This window comes from Neodiprion fabricii, chromosome 3 (genome assembly GCF_021155785.1).
Source record: "Neodiprion fabricii isolate iyNeoFabr1 chromosome 3, iyNeoFabr1.1, whole genome shotgun sequence".
Lineage (NCBI taxonomy): Eukaryota > Metazoa > Arthropoda > Insecta > Hymenoptera > Diprionidae > Neodiprion > Neodiprion fabricii.
In genome coordinates this window covers 20,274,690-20,293,573 of record NC_060241.1, presented here as the reverse complement: position 1 = coordinate 20,293,573, position 18,884 = coordinate 20,274,690, and the positions used below count along the sequence as shown (strand labels likewise).

Genomic DNA, 18,884 nt, shown 5'->3' with positions numbered 1-18,884 from the left:
ACGTTAGAAATTTGTGTGTTTATATCAGACAGAAAGACAGACGGTCTTCTCTCTTAATCTAGGAAAGCAACACGTGCTTTTGACACTTTGACGTCACTAAACCATTCGTGGTATTTCACACTCGGTTGGTTTATTTGTAAAAAAAAATAATTTGCACCATTCGCGTTGTGCAAACTTTAATTCTTTCTTCTATACAAGGTGCCTCTAATGTCATTGAAACGCTTTGGCGTCGTGCTCGTGTTGCGTACGTTACTCAGATTATTGTAGACACGCGTAGTTCCTGTCTTCGCATCTCGCGTCCGATCTATACCGCAGCCGCACTGACCGCCATAGCGTAACGGAGAAATCAAGATGGAAATTTATCCACGGTCTATGATCGTAGAGATCTGACTTTTATACCGTAGATATACGGTATGCACAAATAGGGGTTATTCACTCTTCGCCGGTCAATGGTACATATTCTTTTTATTCTTTCACTTCTGATCCAAATATCACAGTCACCTTTGATGTTCTCCAGCGGATATCAACAATCCGACAAAGCGTTCGATTTGAATCTACTATATATCGTGTTTGTGTATGCGGAAATAGTTCGTGATCTTTTGAAATCGCATACAATTTGTCATCTCATAAGGAGCCGGGCAGGAAAGCGAAGATATTCGAGTCGAAACAGATCTCGGGTCAAAGATGATTGATTTAGAGCAGGCGCGATTAATTAATTCGTCTGATCTGTCAATCGACGATACACCGTCTAAATCACTGTTCACAACATCGATACAGGTAGGATATAATTGCACTAATTGTAGGTAGCGAGGCTCGCTCGTAACACCGTCCTAAACTATGATGTCCCCTAGATGATTAATCCCGAAATGTCGCGAGATCGTTGAACCTGTTTCAAAATTTTCTGATGAAGATTATTTCTTGTTACCTTCTAAAATATATTACGTACGCTCTACTGACCATGAAATCTCCATATAACCTGTACACGAATCTTCCAGAACATTTCGAAACCATGTTGAACCGTCTGAAATCCTGCGAAATCTGATGCAACGGAAAATTGATAAATGAATTATTAACCCGAGTACGTAACTCGCCGAATTGCAATATTGATAATCAAGATATTAGCGCGAGAGTACAATGAGGGAAGAGGAGGAATGGAACGCTGACTTCACCGAAGGAGGTTCAAACCGAGGAGATGGATTTGATATTTATAGGTTGGGAGTAGTGCGGGTCTCTTTAAGCCTACCTTCACCTAGGAATCGAGTTCCGACGTGTCCGTACATCGCACGTGCGTATGCCCACCACCACCTATAGATACGGTTACGAGGTGAAATTGGTACATCTACATACCTGTGCTTTCGGAGACGTGCACGTGGGTTTCCACGGCTTCGATGTATTGGTACACCGAGTGACGGATTTAACCGGAGTATTTCAGTGACGTGACGCTAACAGACGAGGTAACTGACGGGTGGATGGACGGACAGACGGACAGCCTCTTCTTCCTACTACTCCTGCTCTTTTTCTTTTTCCTCTTCGATCTTCCCTCTTTATCCCGTGCACCGAGTATCGCGAAGTCCGCTGTTCTTCTCGCGTCGTTCGATATAACCCAACAATGTTTCACGATTTTTTCCTTTCATTTCCTTTCGTTTCATTTTCTCGTTGTCTAAACTCGCTTTACAACTTTTTTTTTTTGAGAATATCCCCTTTCGTGTTTCCGTTATCGAGAGAATGATTGCGCGTCCCTTGTATACATGTATGTTTGTTTTTTTTTTTTTTTTACTTACGCAATGAAAAGACTTTCGCTCTACACGGTTTTTCGTATTCTGTTACAACTTTGCAGCGTATAACGCGCAGGAGGAAAAGAACGAGATCTGTGCGAAACGATTTTGTAATCATATCGTAGGTACCATCCCTGAAACTTTACCTGACATTTTAACGTTTTCTTATTTCGTTTATCTTTCCTCTTCTTCATCTATCGTATTCTCTGTCTCTCGTCCGGTATTTTCTGAAGACTAAAAACTCGCGTGGTTTCTGGTATAAGAAGCTCTCGTTTCAGTCGCGAATAATGCTGCCTTTTCGTCGGGACAGTAGTAAAGAAAACGATTTCTTGCATGTCCTCGTTCTCTCCTAACCACATGGGTTTCTCGTTAGAAAATAAAACAAATTTCACGTCTATCCGGACCCTCTGGTGACCTAAATACATCGGGATTTGAAACTCTGTGTCCTCCTTTCGGACGAGTATTATAGCGTTGAAATTTTTCATACATGCCTGCCTGATCGTGGATTTGTCAAATTCAAGAATCCCTCTCAAGTCGATTTTATTCAGCTTTGATATTGAGAGAGTAATTATATTTCAGGTTACGAATATGAAGTGAAAATCCAGCGCCTGGTGCCTGCGACCATCGCAAGGTACGGCATTTTCCAAATTCAACGTTGCGTTACACTGTCATTGACGGTGTAGCTGGTTTCAAGACGAATCTAACCAGTCCTGTCTCGTTGAATTTGGATGAACTAATCCCGAGATATCGCACTTTGAAGTGGCAAGAGTTATTCGTGGCTCGCGTGCCGGACGCGCAGCTATGCTAGTCGCTGTTCGCGCGCTACTCGCGCGCTATTCGCGAGCTTCAAAGTCCGATATCTCCCGTTCTGTTCGTCCAAAATTGACGAACTGGGACTCGTTGGATTCGTTTTGGCGCAAGCTAGAACGACGACGATAGCAGTAACCGCAACGGCGTTGCTTTCGAGAAGTAAATTTTACCTCCGGTATTTCCTTCGGTACACGAATTATCAATTCTCTTTCAGCATTTATCTTCAATCATAAAAAAGCGACCTCGAGTTTTAATTTTGATGCATCAACAAATATTATTTAAATAATCAAGCTTAGATTTATGCAGACCGAACCCTTCGTTTACCTCGTTTCAAATTATACACTTTCATCAATAATTCATCCTCCGCGTGCGTCGTTATATACGTATATATATATATGCACGTTATACGTTCAGGGATACACAGGCATATTATTCGTTCCATCATTCTTCCTACGTCAAGCAGCAATTTTGGGTTTAACGAGGGCTGCTGGGAACTGAACTCTGATCAATCTTCATATTATTTTCACGTCGTATATTCATCGGTTAGTCAATAATAATTGTCGTAATGTCTGAAACTGCTTCACCATGTTTCTTTCTTCAACGAATGTTGGCAATTTTTCTCCAATTATACGTATGATAGGAATCTGCACACTTGACATAAAAGATAATCGTTAGGAATATCGCGTTTAAAAAAAAAAAAAAAAAAAAAAAAAAAAAAAACTAATCAGATACGTCTGTAATAAATTATTTGAACCGTTGGGGTGAAAAATGACTAAAGAAATTATGTTCACGGTATATGGTAGGAAAAACTTGCAACGGTCCACGTGTGTCGGGATGCGATGAAATGTGACGAAAATAAGATGAAGGGGTTTTGTTGCGTGTACGACGACGAAGATGACGATGGACATGGTATAAAGAGAGATGACGCTGAGTAGACAGCTTGGTACGTACATGCGGATATAGTAATAAAAGGTAGGTCATGGATCGTTAGCAGCGTTTATTGCGTCGTAAATATATCACTCTCAACACTTAGACTCGACCACGACGATGGTTTACCGTATTATACTCATCTACTGTACTTATTATACACGTCGTGTGTTTGCCGGGTATAAGCGGCGACAGTGGCAATCCTTCCAAACTACGAAATAACCGAGATATCTCTCACACCTTGTATCAATCTCAAGTTCCATGGACTTTCAACAATTATAGTCACAAGAATAATATCGTTGGCCAGACCTGCCGCTCGATGCTATCAAGACGCATACCAGGAACAAAGTTACACCGCGTGTTGTCAGATTCTTGTGTTCCTAGTTTCAAAGTGTCGGTTACCGAAGGATCCGAACGTCCCCTGATGGAAAAGTTGAGCAGAGAGAAAATAACTTCGACGATGTTATTTACACCAATTACGTATAGTGAACAAGAATGTAGTAATATTCGTGCTGTGTAGTAGAAATGATTTTCACCGAATTTTAATAACATAAGCTGAGGCATCGACAATTTCAGAAAAGATTCTATAATTATAATAAGGACTTTTAAGATAGTTGAACAACTTGCTTTGTTCACCATGGAGGTTTCCAAACATCGCCTAGAAAAATGTTCACAATATTAGTTGTTTTCAGAGAGGATGAAAATAGATTTGTGCAAGTACGGTACGACAGATGTTCGCTAGTAATTACAATTGCGCTTTATGACTATTGTTTGATTTTGTTAGATTTGTCGAGTGGTTTTCAGACCATTTGTTGAGGTCTAGACAGCGAACAAAATAATCCGAAAAACTTTAGAATCGTGTTTGAAAACCCCAGAGTTTGAGCTTTATGAAGGTTCCAATTATGAAACCTCTTTTCGAGTTCCTCACATCTAAGCTTGTGTTGTACGAATCTGATCAAATTCACTTATTGCACATTAGGGATGCTCCTTCTTCCGCGATCACCGTCATTGTTGGAGATTTTTGACGTTGTTTTACGTGGTTTTACGTCTTTTCCAAACTTTGGATTTAGGCGATGGTGCTCGTTTGTCCTTAATTCGTAAACATATTTGGTCAGCTCGGATGTCAGGATTAAATCCGATTCCCGCTTGTTTTAAATTAGGAAAACCTATAATTTACATTATAGAGGAATTTTATATTTTTATAATAAAGTGTTGAAAGTTTAACGATCATCTTTATTGCGAAACACGCTTACATACGAGCGTTAAATATGATGGCGGCGCCGAATTGTTTTCTCAGAAAGTTGTTCAATCTCGAGACAGGAATCAATTTATAAAACAAACAGTATACGGTTGGTCATAGTAGAAAATTATAATTATAGACACGAGCGTTAGTTGTATACCGGTCGCAGTGCTTTTTTAAGGCTTGTCAACGCGGAAGGCATCGCTTCAAAGAAAAATTTGTCTCATGCATCTTTAAACTTGGAAGCGTACTATTCGTCTTTCACGTCAAGCCGATCATTAAATTATATTCAATGATTCCGATTTTTTTTTCAATTTTGCAGACGCATTCTACATATGAAATAATGAAACACATGTTTGGCGAAAAAAAATTGCGATTTTTTTTTGAACGGTTGAAAGTTGCGAGATATCACAAAAAACGTCGCGCGTGTGAATATTCGAACTAATGTATCGTCGAACCCGTTTGACATAAAAAAAAAATGCAAGATGTCGATTTTAAAGATCTTGAGTCATTTTACGTAGTAGTAGATTTAAAATTTTCATTTGTTATTAATTTGTTTATAAATTTTATTAACATTTTTCATCATCAACTCGTCGACTTCAAATTTTGGAAAAAATGTTACCCACTTCAATTCTAAATAAAACAGTGAAAATTTGAAAATAGATCTCAAACGGGCTCTGTATTCGAAAAAATTTTTTGAAACGTCTCGTCGGCAATACTGAATATTTTATGATAAGATAAAGATCGGAAAAAATTAACCAAAATAAAGGCGATAAGAAAATTAAATTTGAATAACAATAATACCCAAAATTTGTTGATAAATTATTTAAACAAAACATTGTTTAACATTTAACGCAGGCTTCTGTTATCGACGTTAATTTTGTTGAAGTCAACTGCAAGAAATTGTCCAAGTTTTTCTATTCTTCGTATACCTGCGCTTTTTTTTTTTTTTTTTTTCCATTCGTAGATTTCGTCTATTTTTACGTAGTTGTACAGGTTGTCATTTGAGACGGGTTACGGATCAATCGATCTATTTTCGCTAGGACCATGCATGCGCACACATATATTATCTATGTATATCTAACCGACGGAAGAATATAACATGCAGGGCCAGAGCTTCTAACCTCTGCAATCCCCTCCGGCTCCACCTCCTCCCCCAGAAGGAAAAAGGTTAGAGGAACGCTGAGTTATTATTTTGACAGCCGTCACTCTGAATCTGTCTTGCATCTATTATCTCCCGCAGAGTTTCTCCCTTTCTGCCTCCCTCTCGTTGGCCGAAATTCCTGTGAACGTGGAAATATTTTTTTACACACTTACTTGGACGGAGGCAGTGAGGAAAATAAAATGTAGAGTAACTTAATTTTCTTACATCTTTAGCTGAGAAAAGAAAAAATACATTCAATGGCTGAGTAAAAGTATTTAAAAGTGTGAATATAAAAATCCCAACTATGTAATGGGTGAAAATTTTCTGAGATGTTCATAATGTATATTACAAGTATAAAAAGCAAAAAAATTTGCTTGTTCCGGAAGTGATTTTCGATAATTCCGTCATTTTAATTGTTGTGATTTTCATTAACAATTTTTTTTTTTTTCACTTTATTACCGACCTTTATACCCAAGGAAAAATATTTATTTCGTTTTGATTTTCGTAGTGAAGAACAATTTTTATACAAAAAACTACGATTATTCGAGATATTGAGCGTGCCGACATTTCGAAAAGCGAATTATTGCTTACTCATTTACATATTTTTAGAAATTTACTTGTGACAAAATATTATGAAAATTTTTCACACTTCGTTATTCAAGGCAAAATAATATCTTACCGTTCAATTATTAGGTATGAAATGTAATAACTTTCTTTGGTAACTAAGTTCTTTTAAACTTAATTTTTTCCTTTATTTTTCCGTATTATCTATGTATATATATACATATACATCATGTATGCAATAATTTTTTTTTGTTCTTTCCTGCATATTTTATACTTCGGCGAACAACGGCCGGTTGCGAAGAAGATTAACCGTAGTACGTATAAAGTTTGAGGGTCTTCCCTGCAACGGCAGCAACTACCAGGATTGCTTGCCACGCAGTGTTCCCAATCTATAGATATGTAATGCACTTACCATACCTCTATGTGTATATACATATACGTAGCAGCGAAAGAGAGTTGAGAAACTCTCCTTTCCGTATTCTCTTCTTCTACTGGAATATTGCATGTATACCTACACGTGTAACGTACACCTTGAATATCTCTCGCACACACACACACACACACACACACAACGTATTTATTGGTTGCGGGTATACGGACATGTGTACCGCTCACATACCCTACATATCTATATTGGGGGCAGTAGAAAAATATTAATGCCATCCTCGAGGCTCTAGACACCTTCTCAACAATTTATAACCGTACCTATCTTCAGCGTCTACATACTCATTTTATACACACACCCGAGCAGCAGCAGAAATTGCGAGTATGGGCTAGAAAACTTGGTTCGAATATAAATAAGAAAAGATAATGAGTATATCGAGGGAAAAATGTTACTTCCGTCAAATGCGTAGATATAAATCGGAGACGTGTCTTAAATTTCGTATACTTGGCGCTTGATTTACGTATTACTTGTTTCTTAATCGCATATTGTCTTTTGATACGATATTGTTGTTAAATATCGTATGTTTATGTTTATTCGTTGCAAGAAATTGCCAGTCTAATTGCGAAATGATTCCACGGGTAAAATTATCGTTGTTGGAATATTTTCAGAGTATTATAAAATGGGAGGATGAAAATGGAACTAAAGCTATTCTAAAATGATTGACAATAAGACACATTTGTTCTCTTTTGGTTCCGACGTAGATATATTATAACGTGACGAGATTATCATGCATATGTAACGATAAAGTTTCAAATTAGATACTGTCTGAAATGACGTCAGAACTATATATACGAGGTAACTCACTCGCCGTACGTATCTACAACCCGTTCTTCACATATACATATACGTGTACGTATAATACGGATATAGCACGGGGTAAATCGATTATCAATAATTAACGACTAATTTCCAATGAATTTTAATGAGTATTTATTCGTTGCCCGAATATAATAGGTTATATATAAGAATGATCGTCGTATAAGCTTGGCGCGATGTAAGGACAATTACACATATATTTCACCGCAAATAATTATGGATACGCCTAACCCAGGATACGTAATATACGTGTAATGTGTATTCACCGGTAACCGGGTGATGTGTTGTACGTAGTGAATTCGTATCACGTGTACAGGGTGTCCCATTTTAATTAAAACACCGACATCACTCGGAGAATTGAGGTACCTACTGGAAAAAAAAAAAATGTTTCTCGCGATAGTTTTGAACAGTTTGGAGGGGGAGACTTGCCGCTAATACATATACTGTGAAATTATCGTTTCAACGCCATGATTTTCGGAAGAATCCGACTCCGCTCTGAAGTTTCAAAGATGACGAAATTACACGATCGCCTTCTTTGACGGTGAGGGATGGCGGTGCTTAAATCTGTACTTGCACTCAAAATCTGTCGCTTGCAAAATGACGCATAGACAGCAATGGCGTAGTGCTGAATATCGGAAGAAGCTACGTGCATTAGATGGTATAAAAACAAGGTGCGGCTAACAATTCCCCGAGTCGTCGAACAGTTCGGACTGATCCGTTACATCGAATGATCCAAATTCCGAACGTTCAAAACTTTTATACTGTACATATTTTCGCTGACTCGTTAATATCGCCCGTGTCAATGACCGCGAATGGATTAATGCTCCAGGTGATGATGATGATGATGATTTCTGTATTATTTATTTTCGTCTAACAGTATTTCGTTTCTCTTGTTACAGCCTACCAAACTGAACGTGTACAAGAACGACGCCGAGAGCTGGGACTACACAACACCGACGTTAGGTGAGCACTTACATATACATGTACATGTATGCACACAGTGTACATTTCCTTTTCCTTTTTCATTTTTTTTTTTTTTTTCCCACTTCCTTTCACAACACTACTTCTTTTTCGATTATAGGTATACATTATATGTGTTGCTGTTTATATATATACAATATATACATCCATCCGATACCTTTCACCGCATATACATACCGAGAGAAAACGGTGTAATTTCGCAATCTGAGTAACCGACTGCGCATGCGTAAAATAATTGAACTCTTTTTCTTCTTCTTCTTCTTCTTCTTCTTCTTCTTCTTCTTCTTCTTCCCCTTAAATGGATAACGAATTCCATTATTGAAGTCTATTGGTCGACGAAATCGTACCGCGGCAATATTTTCGTCTGCAAGGCAGGGGAGCCAACTTATTCGAAACGGACCGTGAGATGTAAAAATTTCCCGTGTCAAGGGGAGTATTGAAATCATATAGTTATGACGACTCTTAGAAGTCATCGGTCATCAGTCAGTTTACAATAAAAGTTTGCCAAGCAGACGGAAAAAAAAATTCGCGTCATCTGCGTAACCTTCGTAAGCCGCGTTTGACAGTTGAAGCTTGGTGAGGTGGCCAGCCTGTGTGAAAATCCGAGGAAGCTCGCGCATGCGCAGTCGGACGTTCAATCTGCTAACATTAAGCTTTACCGGTATCTATCGGTATACATATAAGTACAATGTTACTTACACCGTGTCTTATCCATATATTCACCAGCCTATATAATGTTATACCCATCGTCCGCAGTCCATATCCGCACAGCCTTTTCTTATCTTTTAGTTTATTATATACTACATGTATGTATACTGTATGTATCTATCTGTATAACGTGTGCAGCTTTTGATGTCTATATGTCTTATAATAATACCTCGTTGTGTACCTAACATTGTATATAGGTATACAATGTGCCGACTCGAATGTCGCCGCTAAACTAATCTTATAGATCATACACAATGTCCCATATACTACACGCAATTCGTATAATTGTAAGAAGGAATTACCGGTATTCGAGTACAATTTTTCCACGTATAATTGGGCTAGCTATATCGACTTTCCTTCTCTCTTCTCGCCCTTTTACGGTTTTTAATTAAAGGCTAATTAATTGATCTATTTTCAAATTGAATTATTATTATTATTATTATTATTATTATTATTATTATTATTATTATTATTAAACCTGTGGCGGTGTCACCTCAAGATAAACACCTATGTAAACGTGGCACCCGACTTTGGAAAAAAAAAATTCGTAAACGGATATCGATTTTACTTTGTTTGTATTCGTTTTTACCACTTTTTTGTTCGTTTGTACTTCGAACAGAAAAAGGATGTGACGTTTTCAAAAAATGACCTGCATCATACTTGTGAAAATTTGGTTTCTTTCCAACAGGAGTCGCTTCAGAATCATTTGTACGGTCATTATTTTCATCTGTAACCTCAACGCAAAAAATATAAAGTCGTTTCTTGATTTTTAGAAAACCTAACATTTAAAATACTTTTACTCGTTCCAAAACCTACATTGTTCTAACAAGGTTAGATCGCAATCTACCTCCTTCTTTTATTATTCTGAACAGCTTTAGCAATAAAATAATCTGAGTATGGTTATGTCAAAGTACGATTGTTACATTTATAGCTAATAATTATAAAACCGCATAATTCTTTTTGGGTGAAGGTACAAACGAAAAGAAAGGTAATGCAAACGGGTACAATCGATTGTGAAGCGATCTCCGTCGGCGGAATTCGATTATCTTTGAAAACAGATAAGTTGGCTTTTTTAAAAATCAAAAAACGGCTCTGATATTTTTTTGAGTCGAGGTACAAATGAAAGAAATGGCGGTACAAACGGGAAAACAACAGGATCGAAAAGGAATTTCCAAACACTTTTCTCGCCAGAATTAAAGGCTCATTAAAGGTTACAGGAATCTATAAATAATATATTTTTTGAAAGCCAATCCCAGGCGGGAATATCCATCGAACTCGAAAAATCTGTGCAGTCTTTGACGGAACAAGTTACAAGGTTCCTAGAGGCGTAAAAATTAATCTGGAATTAAAGAACCCTGTTACTTGTTCCGTCAAAGACTGCACAGATTTTTCGAGTTCGATGGATATTCCCGCCTGGGATTGGCTTTCAAAAAATGTTCTGCATACGGATTCCTGGATCCCTTACTGAACCTTCAATTCTGGTGAGAAGATTTTTTCAAAATGATTTTCCGATCGCGTTGTTTTGACACGGTAGTTCCAGGTTTATTTCGAGGTGGCACCGCCACAGGTTTAAAAAAAAAACGCAGAGCATTTAATTTAAAATTAAAGCCTTTAATTATTCCATAGGAGAATTATCGATTTTCGAATGTGGCGGTTCCAGTTTGACGTACATTTGTCTTTGCTGCGTGCGAAACACCAGTGCCGTCTTATTTCAGACAGCTATTTGTTTAAATGGTGTTCGGGTCTCCTCGTGTACTCTCCATGGTCCATCACACCTATGTTTCCATGGACCTACCTATAAAGTGAAGTCGTCTCGAAACCCGAAGAACAGCTATGTACTGGGTATACGAGTATATAACAACAGATATCGATTCGGCATGCGGGAGATTGAGAAGAAAGGAGTATAATTATGGGATAAAAGATTTGAAAAAAACGGAAAGAGGGGCAGGAGGAAGAGGTATCCGTAATAATGGCGTCATCTAACAGCCGGTAGAGATATGCGTTCCAATTACAGCCAGCTTGACGTCTTGTCACTCAAAAACTCGCGTTGATATATCTTACGGTTTCGGCTAATTGGTCTTGGCTACGCCCACAAGAATTACATTGGGCGTCTTCCAATTTTGCAGCATGTAATACGTGTTTGCGTGTATCATGTGCATCGTACATATGTACTCGTATGTATATACGTATAACATATTCTTACGCGTTGCAGTTTATCGTGTGTTTTTTTTTTTTTTTTTATTAAATTATTTCTTCGGATATTTTTCCGCTAATTTGTTTTTAATCGAAGAATGTATCTCAATTCACAGCAGTGAGATATCGGAACGGTTATTTGTGTACACCGATTTGATATCAATTTTATCCTTCTCATCATTTACTGCAAAAATCGCACGAAATTCGTACAAACCTGTACATATTGCTCATACTTTTATTTAAGTATACAGGTATCTTCAAATGTTGGAATTAAATTTGTTCGCACAGATTTTGACTTGAAGTATACATACATGTACGAACTTTGCACATATTTCAGATAGGGAAAAATTTAAACGTGCAGGTTCTGAATCTTTGCAAGAAAATTACGGTCGACTTTCGTGTCGTGTGAAGTTTGACAAAAGATTTTTGACAGTGTTTAATGGTCCAAATTCGTTGCAAAAAAAAAAAAAAAAGATGACGGATGTCTGTCCTACCCTCGTTGTGTCACAAGATACTTATTATACGTCGTTTCACCTGCTCATCGAACGAACGAACTTACTTATTGTTTCGAGGACACGTTTTTATTCTCTACCCAGGTATGCAAGCCAGCAATTTAGTTCTGGCAAAACTACCGCGTGGTTCAGAGAAACGGGATCGCTAGACCGTAAAGAGCGCTCGACAGACGCGCTACGGTCAAAATCCGACGAGGGACTTGCTCTCGTGATTCACATTGCATAACGAACTCGATCGGTCTTGTTCTGTCTCGTCTTTTTTCGTCTTGTCTCGCTATGTTGGTTAGGAACCGCGTATAGATCAAGGAGGCTAGTCGGCCAAAAATCGGCGCTGTTCGTTCAGCGTTATTACGCGACGATCGCACCTTGAGAATTTAATCGAATCGTTATTATTCGTAAGTTGAGAAGATGTAGTTAATACCGTTTACAGCACGGATAATATGCCTTTCGATTTTTACTCCATACGTACGTATAGCCAGCAAAATTCGGCTTTGCAATCAAACCGAAAAGATGAGCGGTAATAACGCCGTATCCGTCCATCCGTAAATTGGTAAATACGTGTATAATGTATATGTATATAAATTCGTATGCGTATATACATTGTATTTAACTGTGTATTATTCGAATGTAGTACCCGGGTACATTATACCGATTTGTCTATATATCTCTGGCTTCGAACGGATAGGTATAAATAATAGTTGAAGTAACTCACCGTCGGTCTGTACGTATTTGTATCATAAATACATACTGATTTGAACCCATCTACATAGGTATCAGGGTGTATGGTAAAACCAATTTTTTCCAATTTCGACACGGACTAGTGTGGAAAATTTCGCTCTTGACAAAAAAAAAAAAAAATAAATAAAGCGATTTCAAGGAGACCATTTTTAGTTTATATTTTCAACTCGAGCAAACGGTTTAATACAGCCGAATGTTCCTGAATATACTTAGGAAAATGGTAAAAGTCAATACTGGGATATTTTTTTTTTTTAGCCCCCAAGTGGTCAAATGTGGCAACGTTGAGATTTTTGGATTTTTTCCTAAATGTGTGAGGAAGGATTTTAATATGAGAATAAGGACATGACCTCAAAATCCTTTCTTTTTTTTTTTAATGCATTTATTTATGTAAACGACATCAGTGCAGGTTTTGATGACGAATGTGTCAATTTTATCTTCATTTACTCCTATTCGAATCCTGATCCTGGCATTTACCGCAAGAGCGGGGGGCGGGGGGGGGGGGGGGGGAGGGGTAAGTCAGTCAGATTCCAATTTCACTCCTCTACGGATATCTATTGGAAAAAAAACATACCAGTATTGACTTTTCTTGGTTTCATTACTATATTCAGGAACGTTTGGCTGTATTAGAGAAATTTCGAAATTTAAAACCGTTTGCTCGAGTAGAAAATATTAACCAAAAATGTTCTCTTTGAAACCACTTTATTTTTTTTTTTTTGTCAAGACCGAACTTTTTCATACTAGTCCGTGTCGAAATTAGCAGAACGTAGTTTTTCGATACACCCTAATAGGTATCGATATAAGTATCGTATATCGCTAACTCTGGATTAGAATAATAAAATGAGAAAAGAAGTAAAGAGGCGGAGGGAAAGGATTTTTTTCTATCCCCATCTCCGTCGTGATTTACTTGTTTTTTTTACGTAATTATGTATTAGAGAATTTTGATTAGAAGCAAACATTTTTTGCGCTCGCACGTAAAGAACTTGTACGATACGAAAACAAAAAAAAAAAAAAAACAAAAATCCGCACCGGAGATTAGATCATAAATATAATTTTGAAAGGTCGATCTCGGAATTATAATTTATCCCAATTAAACAACATCGAGAAAATATGATTTTTTATTTTCAATCATTACCACTCACAATCAGCTGTATTTCATGATACTGACTTGATTCTGAAAGCATTTTGTAAAAACTTGAGTTCGGTACAAAATGATTCATTCCGCGAAACACGTAGCTTACGTGGTTGAAAATTTATATAAACTTTGACCTCGAAAGTTGGTTTGATGTAAAAATTCATTTTTGAACGTCTTTAAGTGGTTCAACCATTGACCTTGCAACGAAAACTTAAATGACACGCTTTTGTAGGACATTCAATGAATACCCCTAAAAAATGCTTCCAATATGAAGGCCCCATCATGAAATTTGGCTGATGCAAGTGGTAAAAATTGGAGAAAAAACCCAGCATCTTCCCCGTGTCATTTAAATGGTAAAACTTCGGAATTTCGTGAGTGACCTTTAAAAATTGAATTTCAAAAAATAGCCTTCGGCAAGTTTTCCCGGTGGGGTAAAAAAGACGTTTCTTTCTAGCGAAACACCCTGATATACATATAATATGCATAAAATCATCTACATATATATATATATATATATAATACACCTGTGTAACCCACCCAGTTTCACCTAGATATAAATATTATATACATAGTCTGATACCATATGACGGTATGGTGGGAGGAGGGATGCAGGGGATGGGTATAACGGGATATATAACGTATACATATACGAGCTATGCGGAAATTGAGTGGAAAATCGAACTCCGGAATTTATCGTTCATGTGCATGGACTGTACCTACCCACCTACCTATATTTGTTATATATGGGCGGTCCAAGTATATACATGTATACGTGCACACCTACGTAAATGAAATCGCTCTCCTCCTCTTCCTCATCCTCATCCTCATCCTCCTCATCCTCCGCCATGGACAGGTCGCGGTTTAATTACATAGAATTATTACTGGTTACCTCTACGAGTTATACGTATATAGTATATATACATATGGGGCATTCCGGCAGACTGTCGAACGTGTAGCTGGAGACCCTTTATATGCATCCTCTCCGATCGCGAGCTTGAAGGTCGCAAGGTTGATGTAACGATATTTTTTTGGAAAAAATCGTTATTACGTAACTTGAGAATTGTTTTGAAATTAATCGTAAGTAAAATATATCTTACAGAAAAATATAATTGTATTTTTTTTTTTTAATTTTTTCTTGCAAGCTCAACTCGTTCATCTTGCACGTCTTTCGTCACGTTGATCTTGCCAACTTAAATTTTGTCTCTGATCTTAGCATTGATTTAACACAACAACACGTATATACTGGTAGAGTTGTTTTTTTTTTTTTGACACTCGATTTCACACTGCTGTTATCAAAATTGTTGATAAATCGTGAATATGAAATTTTTACTCGACATTCTTGCCGCGACATATTTTTCTTTGGTCTGTGTAAATAGAAAATATTTTCATCGTACGAAATTTGCTTTCCGGATGTTTCATCTCCACGATATATTACCATCTTGCATACGCGATTTACTTACATCTCGTTGAAGATTGATCTATAATCTTCGAATATCACAGAAAAAATCAATTTTCCTTATCGTTTCAATAGCAAATTTTTTCACTTTTACAATTGAAACAATCCGCACAGTCATTAATGAGAAATATCTGTGTTGTTACAGCGGAAGTTGTTAATTTTATTCAATTTTTCCAGCAAATTTTTAAACGATTAATAACGATTCGATAACTGCACTTTGGAGTTGATAAGGAGATTTGGCGCGGAATGCACCATATCTGTACATACGTCTGTACGTAACTACCTACAGTTCACTCGAATGCATTGATCGTGAAAGGGTTGCCGCTACGCTAACTCTCCATTACACGGACGGACGGTTTGAAAAGTACCCAATGAAAACTTTTTTCGATATACGTTAGATGTATTCATACATGAAAGAGCGTATGGTGAAAAAAATTATAACTAGATTCGTCTTTCGATTCGTTATTTTTCTTTATTCTATAAAACATTAAGGGGGTGCCTGGTCGATTTCGATGTTGACGCACGTATCTCCAAATATCGAAGTGCGCTTATCTCATACGCGAAAATTGGCTCAACAGCCAGATTCCATATGCAATCCTGAACAAAAACACTCCGATACATTTTCATTTCACGCAGAAATAAAAATTTATCGGGGTGTTTTTGTTTGAGATACATGGACTTCGATGTTTGGAGATACATACGACAACGTTGAAATCGACCGGGGCACCCTCTTAACGAACGGCATTGGGTTTCGTAAAATCTTCACGACGTTGGAGTTTGGGTAGTGAGCAAATTTTATTCAAACGGTAACTAAAATTATAGCTACGGTAACCAAAGAAACATAGCAAAATGAGTGACAGATTTTGCTATTTTGGTGCTCTAAACTATGTAAACCAAGTAACGGTTACTACGTAATATGCTTATTGTTAGTAACTTTTACCATGGTCACATGGTAGTTGATACCATATTCGCGTAGTAGCGGTTAGACTATCGACATAATTCCCGAAACTTTGCACATAGTCTTGAAAACTATAATACCGTATACCGTGCTGTGAATAAATAATCTGCCGAGATTCCCTATCACGATGGCGACCAGAGAATTAGAGAAAAATGCAGCTTGTCGATGACATGGAACTTTCCTGGCTCACAAAGACCCATCAGCGCGACCGCTTTTACAAATCTTCAGTCAAAGATTCAGAGATTACATACCTAAAACAAAAAGACCGTCGACTTTTATTCCAAATTTTTCATTAAAAAAGGATTAATCGAATTCCAAAGTTGGATTTTTAAATAAAAATGGTGCAGTGAGAAAAATTTTATTTGTTACAGTAACTGGAAAAATTCAGTAAAACATGCATCGTTAAAAAACTGTTTGAGTGTAGTTGGAATTACGAAAAACGAGGTACGCGTAACCCTTTTGCGTTATTGTCTGTCCTTTTTTGGCCATTGCAACGCAGAATTAGTTTGTTCGGTTTACTCTACTTTTTTGGTTAAATAATAGGCAGCATACTACAGCATACTACAGCATTTTCTCACAATCAGAGTACTTATGAGCATTATCGGCTGATCCGTCAACTTTCGGCCAGCTTTTCAGCGTTTAAGATTCGATTTGACTACAATTTGCATATGTTACAGGGTATATTTAAACATGAAAATGATTCTACTATTCGGCTTCCAAACCTCACCATTTGCGAGAAGTATGCTGATGAATTTTATCACGTTTTCGAATCTTTATCACTTTCTGTCGTCGAAACGTACGAGCTGATTTATTTTTTAGGTAAAAAAGCATGATCTTTCCGAACGTGAAATTCATTGTAAGGTAAATAATGTTTTAAGTCAAGCTGGTAGATTGGCTGATAAACGTTAACGCGTAGAAAAAAAATGTACTTAAAATTCACTTACTTCAATTCACAAAATAGAAAACTTGGGGAATGGTGTACAAAAAGTAAAAATCCAAAATTAATTCCAACCCAACAAATTTCGCGGTAGCAGCGGCTGCATTTGATTTTTTTTTATACCATTATCATTGCGTCAACTTCGCAAACTGCAACATCTGCAGAAATTTCTTACACCGCTTATAATCTTGGCATCGTAGATCTTGGGATTCTCCTCGCTCTACAAACTCTATGCAGTCTGTAAATTGCTTCATTCTAGTTTTTATAACTATGAAATTAGTAACGTTAGGGTAATAATGCATGTTTGGGAAAAATCGTTACTTCGCACCTTTAGGAATATTTGAAATTTAGTAAACCATCGTAAACAAAACATACTCTTATTTTCATAAACAGACACCTTGAAAGTTATTCTAAAATTGCGCAATAACGATTTTTCCCCTGATTTTTCGTTGCTTTAACGTTACTAAACTCAGCCTCATTAGTTTTTGACTTAATATTATATCATCGTTTTCCCACCTTCAAAATTCGCCTAAGAATTTTTCGCATACCAATTGAAAATGGAGGAATTCTTTTGCAACGTGTGGTCGTCCAACAGTTGCAAATTCCAATTTTGTCGTGGTACTGCGGAGGGGGAAGGGAGGGGCAATATTTTTCTATTATTTTCTCCTGTTCACGATTGCACACTTCGTTAATATAATTGTCGTTCAACATGTTTGTGAATATCCATCTGGCTGAATATTTACGTGTATTCGCTTATGATCGATCGAATGTGTTTAGCTTTTTTGAAACGTGTACGCTCACCTTTCCCACCCTTCTGTCGTATAATGATATATGTATTTGTTCGTTTTTTGTTGTTGTTTTTTTTTTTTTTGTTGCATTCAGTATACAATTACTATCTATTATCACTTAAGTGTGACACAAGTACACGTTCGGAAATTGCACGAATGATTATTGTGTAATTATTTTCATGACAATGACCATGATAATTATTTATGAATTTTCTATAACGATAATACGCGTTCGTTGTAACCTACGTTTAAACACAGTTTGAAACGTTCCAAGTATCTTCAACATGTTTAGTTTCGAGTACAGTACAGCAATAATATATCATATGTACAGCAATTCGCGCGAAGATAATGTGACTCGAATCAAAAGGAAATTTACACGAAAGTACGTACAAATTTTACACGTATATGCCAGTGTATATACATTCTATTTTACACGACAATTTTTAGCAGTTTGTTTATCAATGAAAAAACAAAACAGGCAAACAAACAAAAATCAAATTCACCATTTTTTCGCTGATTCGTGTTTTATTTATGTGTCGTGTGTGTGACATAAAACCATCCTTTACATACACGTGTATCGTGACGATTGTTTGAAGAACATTGACTATCCGTCGCCCCAACTTTGTCTTGGAAATCACATGAGAAAAATAACAACAACAACAACAACAACAACAACAACAACAACAACATTAACAAAATGAAAAAAAAAAAAAAAAAAAACGTTGTCCGTTTATAAAATAAACTGTCCGCACAGCTCCCA

At 36.9% G+C, this 18,884-nt stretch overlaps 1 protein-coding gene across 3 annotated transcripts in view; it reads left to right on the top strand.

Annotated features, from left to right (window-relative positions):
• LOC124177171 (heterogeneous nuclear ribonucleoprotein L) overlaps positions 1-18,884 on the top strand; it is a 79,156-nt gene that overhangs the window by 42,093 nt on the left and 18,179 nt on the right. For all 3 annotated transcript variants that reach the window (XM_046559260.1, XM_046559259.1, XM_046559261.1), the window contains exon 6: positions 8,621-8,684. In XM_046559260.1, the coding sequence (XP_046415216.1) occupies positions 8,621-8,684 (64 nt within the window). The remainder of the gene's footprint in view (positions 1-8,620; positions 8,685-18,884) is intronic.